The sequence below is a fragment of the Cryptomeria japonica genome, chromosome 7, assembly GCF_030272615.1.
Source record: "Cryptomeria japonica chromosome 7, Sugi_1.0, whole genome shotgun sequence".
NCBI classification, from domain to species: domain Eukaryota; kingdom Viridiplantae; phylum Streptophyta; class Pinopsida; order Cupressales; family Cupressaceae; genus Cryptomeria; species Cryptomeria japonica.
Genome location: NC_081411.1, coordinates 291,453,366 through 291,460,456, shown reverse-complemented (window position 1 = coordinate 291,460,456; position 7,091 = coordinate 291,453,366). Strand labels below are relative to the sequence as shown.

General features: G+C 32.0%; 1 protein-coding gene across 1 annotated transcript; it reads right to left on the bottom strand.

The window, feature by feature from the left end:
• Window positions 1-242: 242 nt before the first annotated feature.
• Window positions 243-2,428, bottom strand: LOC131037091 (expansin-like B1). Its single transcript, XM_057969128.2, has 5 exons — window positions 2,178-2,428; window positions 1,977-2,083; window positions 1,115-1,293; window positions 869-1,001; window positions 243-635 (listed from the first exon to the last, which is right to left on the bottom strand). The coding sequence occupies exons 1-5, from the start codon at window positions 2,326-2,328 to the stop codon at window positions 423-425; spliced, it is 783 nt and encodes a 260-aa protein (XP_057825111.2). The 5' UTR covers window positions 2,329-2,428; the 3' UTR covers window positions 243-422.
• Between the last annotated feature and the right edge of the window lie 4,663 nt (window positions 2,429-7,091).

Here is a 7,091-nt window from a genome sequence, read left to right as displayed (position 1 = left end):
TACAACTACAACACAACTTTTGTTACAATAAAAATAAGAATAATATAATAACATAGAATAATTTTCAATCAATAATTAAAATTAGATTTTTAAAAAAAAAAATGTATAAGAATTTTAATATACTTATTGTTAAAAACAAATAAAATTATATAACAGAACAAATAAGATTATATTAATGTGAAATTTATTTTAATTATAATTGTCAATATTTAAATTCTAATAAGAAAAGAAACCAATAACTTCACCAATTAGGCTAAAACTACTGAAACATGCTTTTTAAAAAATAAATTAAAATACAATATCTAAGAGCAAGTTCTTGGGCTAATTTCAAGATGCTATCATTTATTGGAAACCCAAAGCTTCTTGCAGAGCGTATTTTATTTTCCTGCGTGACCTCCATATCTTTCAACTTAGCCATGTGATTAACTGATCTGAATGCCGGAGTCATAGAGTGCCCCTGCCTCCCAGTTAGCTGGAATTGCATTTGCGGCCCTTATCCATTCAAAGCTGGTTCTGCGGTAGCCTCCTGCCAGGAACCGCAGCCAAAGAGCGCCCTTTGGAGGGCCTACCACGTCCCACACTGCGCCATGGTTTCGTTTCATTCCTTTTCCTGTCTCTTGCTCACCATTTTTCTCCTGCAAATGCAAATGAGATTGCTGTTGAAGAAATTGGACTATAATTGAATTATAATCAAGAGTTTAACGAAAAATTATGCTACTGGGTCTCAAGTAGAAAACCAGCATGTTAACCACAATTACCTGTTCTATAGGCTCTTCCAAAAAAATTCTCTACCACAGATGATTACAATTTAATGCTAGACATTTTGTTTGACTAAATCATTGGAAAACCAATTCAAAGCCTTGAATACCTGGAAAAGTTCTATTGATAAAATGTCCTTTTGGCCTCCCTGATACCAAAATTGTATTGCCAGATAGTCAGGAAAATTGCTGCTCTCGTCAATCTTGATCATCAGATTGTAACCGGGATATTTGCAAGATACTCTGCATTTTGCAATTTAAAAAATATAGAAACAGGGCTCATCAATTTCGGATCATACCACTGTATGTTACATTGAGCTTTGATGAATTAATAGGCTAAGTAAAACACAACCCACCCTTTGTATTCGATGTCCACCACACCCAGAGATATTAATTGTTTAGCTTTGCCAGGCTTGGCTAGCTTAGAGTATGCAGTGGAGCTCAGAATGAATTCGGTTCCGTTGCCTTTGCCGTAGTCTGTCACAACGATTGTTATTCCCTCCTGTGTGCAAAGCTTCTCATTTGTGCAGGTTATCTGTTTCAGTTCATCCCATTACAAATTCATGCCAATTATCTGATTAGAAACCTTACAATTAAAGACATAAAATATCTATTGTTCATGTCCTTCATCAATAGATCATATATGATACATCATCATGAAGAGATATACAGAGACGCTTTGTATAATACTTTTTTCTATTATATTCTGATTACAGATCAAGGAGTATGATTTAAAACATCTCTCTTCTTCTTCTATTTCATATGATTCATTGAATCATAGAGTATGATCTGAAATGTCTCTCTTGTTTGGCTATCTCATCTTGACGATGAATTATGATTTCTGATCCATAACATTAATAATGTTCTCTTCTTTGACTATCTCATTCTAATCATGAATTGTAGAATATTAGCTTCACAGTATTAGATTTAATTTTGTAAATTTTTCTTACTACCAATCATACCCAATCTTCTCTATATTATCCTTGCTATGAATCATAAAGCATAATCTGAAACATCTCTTTTCTAGATATCTCATCTTGATTATGGATTGAAACAAATGATCCAAAATATTAATAAATTTCTCTTTTATAACCATCTCATCCTAATAATAATTGTATGATCATTCATAAAAATGTAAATCATATGCATTGGCTAGACATCAATTACTTGCAGTAAAGATAATTATATTGTTATGTTCGAGGTTCTTCACTTTGTTACCTGGTAGCAGGAGCCGCATCCGATGCCATCTTTATATAAATCAGAAGCAGCAGCCACTTGTCCTCCATTTATGGTTCTTCCAAAAGAACCATATCCACACGACCCATCTGTCACAATTTAGAAATGAATTTCATAAACTATTTCACAATATTATTCACAGTTCACATCAGACAGAGAGGATGAGTTGATAATTTGACTTACTGGGAGTTCCAAGACTATCTGAACTGCCATAGTAAGCGGCTTTAGACTTAAATAAATCCCCATCGCCAAACACGCTTCTGAGTACAAGAAAGCCATAAACAGCCCAAATGACTGAAATCCTACAAGATGGCACAATCACTGAGGAAGCCATTGCTAACCAGAAAGGAAAGAGAATCAAAGGCCTGATATATCCAATCCAGGAATGGTTTTAGTTTATATGACGTTCCTTATTTATAATCCATTCCAAACAAGATGAGAGTTGAATTTGTTACCCATACATAAAAACAAGACTTGGAATTCCATCAATAAAACTGTTTGTTGCATATTTAAGCATTGACTCCATCAGAAGTCAAAGAGTTCAAGTAGGAACCAACTCTCTGTCTCTGTTTTTATCTCTATAAGATTCCAAACTGCCAGCCCGATAGTATTATTTTAATATTTGTCCATTGCTGAATCAATTTCATGAATTATATCTCATACAAAGTGCACGCCAAGTGGCTAGGTCACCGACTGGAATTCATCATTTCCTTCCTTAGTGGTTGCCAATTTATGTTAGTGGTCCACTATCTTTTCCTGTAATTATGAAAATGGGTCGTTGTGCCGTAAGCATCTTGTAAATGGTCAATTTTGAGGGCTATTAGTTTTTTTCGTTAAATATAAAGGGTTATTTACCGTGTTGACCATTTTAGCCTCTAACAATGTTTAGAAATTCAAGCAAAATATTTAAAATTGAACTGCGATTGTTATTGAAGTCTGAAAAGGAAACAAATGGTTTTGAATTAGGTTAATTTATTCATAAATGAATTTAGATTAGTTGAGTTTTTAGAATAGATTAGTTAAGGTAATATTAGATAAAAAGTACAATTAAGTTGTAAAATAATATATGAAGAGGGGGATTGTTTATCTTTTTGATTGAAGAATGTGTGTCAATTGATGAAGATAATGCAATTTATGCATCATAGAATCTAGAAGTTCTTTAGATGTTCCCACATACAAATCACGATTATAATATTCTCCCTTGTGTTGTATTGGACTAACATTCTTTTCTTGGATATGGTTTGTAGCTACAAACATGCTTTATATCTATGAACTCAATCTTTGATGATTTTTGGAACTTGCATTCTAAGCTCTCAAAATGTAGACGTCTAAACAATAATATTCTCTAAAACACTCAATTTTTTTCTATCAAGTTAGCAATATTTATAATTACGCTGACATATAGCACACTCTAAACATGTACACAAAATTCTTAAATGATTGATAGGTGATTCACATGTGTTAATATGTGTAAATGCAATTGATTTATCTTGAATATCCTTCTATTTAAAGATATATTTTTGTTTGTGTGTGTACAACATGATACAAATTGATGTCTTTTAAGATATGAACATAAGATCAAATTTTAAAGATTTGTGCATAATGAGCTTGAGACCAAGTGTAAACTTGCGGGAGTTGGCTAAAATGTTTTGATTTCACATTTAAGTGGATCAAGATCATAGGTACAAGGATGATCATAGCGGGTATGTGCAGGATCATGAGGGGCCAAAAAGTGGCAATATTCTAACTAAAGTCCTGATTGATAGGATAATTGAAAAATATCTATAACTTTCAAATTGTATCATCTTTTTTGAATCCAAAACATGTGTCACATTTTATACTTCATATAATATAGGATTAAAAAAAATAAAATTGAATTTCATAAAGTTTTGACCAAGTTATGGTGGTTAGACATATGAGTTTTTATATTTTTACAAAGCTGTAGTAAAAAAATCATAATCCATTATTTATTTAAAAAAAAATATGAAAAAATATGTGTCACATCCAGACATGAGTCTTCTACTTATATCTAAAATCTTATAAAAAAACATTATGATCTGATTGTGGTTAGGGTGGTCAGACAGACACTTGATTCTTTACTTTTTCTTGAAATTTTAGTACTAATGCATTGGATTTTTGAATTTTTATCAAATAGATCTTATTTTTTGTAGAAAACAACTAGTAGCTTAGAAACTACATTCAATTTTCTATAGATTCTATTCTTACATATTTTTGAAATAATTTTGGTAACTTATTCAAATTTTTTACGTTAAGTTGCCTAAGCATATTTTTCTAATTTTCATTGCCACTTAAGGGTCTGTTTGGCCCACCATGATCCTGCACATACCCTAGCAAGACCTTGGAAATAACCCTAGTAAAAATGTCTACAACTTGTTCAGTAGTTTTGATATACTAGAGTTCTACCACTTTCTTTTGTGCCAAGTCTCTAATTTAAAATAATATTTTAGATGAAAATGCTCAGTTTTGCTATGATGCACAATATTTTTTACCAACCTCATTGTGCTCATATTATAGCAAAAGATCATTATAGGTTGAAGTTGGTTTCAACCTATTTTTTCAAGAAATTTCCTAAGACACAATGCTTAAGTACTTGTAGATGTTATTGCAACATCTTTGGCTTCTATAAAAGAAACGAAAATAATGATTTGTTAGAAAATCAAACCCAAACCAATAGTAAGATAATTGTTGAAAGTATTTTTTTGGTCCTCCATACTACCCGCTCAATCAGAATCACTGAAACCAACTAGATTAAATCCTTTAGAACTATAGTAATGAATTCCAAAATTTAGAGTTCATTTGACATACTCAATATTCTTTTTGTAGCCTCCATACTTAATTTATAAGACTATCTTATACCTCGAAACAAGAGAAACAAAATATGCAATATTAGGCCTAGAGTGAATTAGAAAATCAAACTCCCAACTACAAGTCCATAAGTTATTCCATCTACATATCAAACTTCTTCAACATATCTTTGACATATTTTGTTTGACAAAGGAAAATTCCATCATTTGATAAACCTACGTGCCTTGAAACATTGTATTAGGCCTACATCTAACATCTCAAATTATTTCATCATAGAAAATTTAAAGTTATCTTTCATCATAAAAATACTACCCATATACAACAACTCATCAACATACAAACTGACAATAATAATGTCATTACCTTCTTGTTTGTAGTAAAGGGTAGGTTCACTCTTACTTCTAGTGAAGTCATTCTCTTAAAAATACCCATCAATCCTTTCATACCAATCTTTTGGTTCTTTCTTGAGGCCCAATACAAGGCCTTTCTTAGCTTCTAGACTTGATTCTCTTTACCTTGCACCTCAAGACCTTTTGGTTGTTCCACATAAATTTCTTCTTCTAAGTACCCATTCAAGAAGGATCTTTTCACATCCATATGATGGATGATACATTTCTTTTGGTCTATATGTGAAATGAACATTCTAATAGTCTCTTGATGTTCTATAGGTGCAATGTTTCTTCATAATCTATACCATACCTTTGAGTGAACCTTATAACAACTAACCATGTTTTGTGTCTTTCAACACTTCCAACACTATGGTACTTAGTCTTGTAGACCCATTTAGTGCCAATATTTTTCTTATCTTGTGGAAGCTTTGTAAGCTCCCAAGTACCATTCCTATTAATAGAATCCATATCTTGTTATATTTCTATCAACAAACTTCATTAGTACATGAATCCTCAAAATACAATGGTTCAAAATCAACTTGTGAAAACAATGTAAAATGTACTATCTCACCTCTTGGATTCTCTTCATAAGCTTGAATTGTACTTCTTTCATAAATATTAGCTAAGCTTCCAACCTTCCTATTAAGACTTGAGCTTGATGTTGGGCTTGCACTTGAAACTGAAGAACTAGAAGAGGGGTTGATTGGTGGATGTGAAGTAATTAAAATTAATGTATTAGTTGGTTGCCCATGATCAATATGAGCAATAATACCACCATTCAAAATAGATTTATACTTTTCAACATTATCTTTTTTATGACCATAAACCCCCCTTTATAAAAAATCATATCTCTTGAGACAAGAATGTTGTTAGTACAATGGTTATACAACCTGTAAGCTTTACTGTGCCCACTATACCAAACAAAAAAACACGACTTACTTTTAGGATCCAAATTTTTCTTGTTTTGATTAACAACATGTATGTAGGCTAAATAACCAAAAACTCTAAAATGAGCAATATTAGGCTTCTTTGCATACCAAGTTTCATATGTAGTCATCATGTGAAGTACTGTAGTGGATTCTAATTACAAATGTATACTATTATAGCAACTGCATCACCCCAAAAAGAATTGTCCAAACCTTTGTAATGTACTCCTTGCCACTTCCACCACTGTATGTTGTTTCCTCTCAAATAACCCATTTTGTTGAGGTGTCTAAGTAGCGACGAGTTATCTACTTATGCCATGCAAATCACAAAAAATATTAAAATATCTTGAGCATAATTCTCCTCCTTGATCACTCCTCAAGCATTTAATTTTACAACCTTTCTCTTTTTCCATAAGGTCTTTGAACCTTTTAAATTTATCAAATGCTTCATCCTTGGAATTCAAAAAATAAACCCAATAATGTCATGGATAATCATCAATAAAATTAATTAAATATGATGACTTACCAAAACTCCTGGTCTACATAGGACCACAAATATTAGAATGAATCAACTGAAGTTAGTGTAATGGTGGAAATTGTGGTTAGGGTTAAATAAAGATAATAAAACCACCAAATTACCTAATTAACTATCACATTAAGTAGAAGATAAATCTAATAGATCTAGCCTTGATAGACCAAGATTGTGATAAGATTATATTACCCTTTGATAGGGCTCTATCTTCCTTAAATTGAATTGATTTGAATTGTTTATGATTAGGGCAAGATAGTGGATTATGGAAGCAATCTGATAGAAATAGTGAGATACAGATGTTATATAGAGCCACCAACTTGGATCCGAGGAGAAGAAGACGTTTCAGATCTATTCCCAAAAGTTTGGCCTAATTTTTTCAAGATCGGGTAGTGTCAATTTGCCATGGGCCTCCGAATTTCTCTCG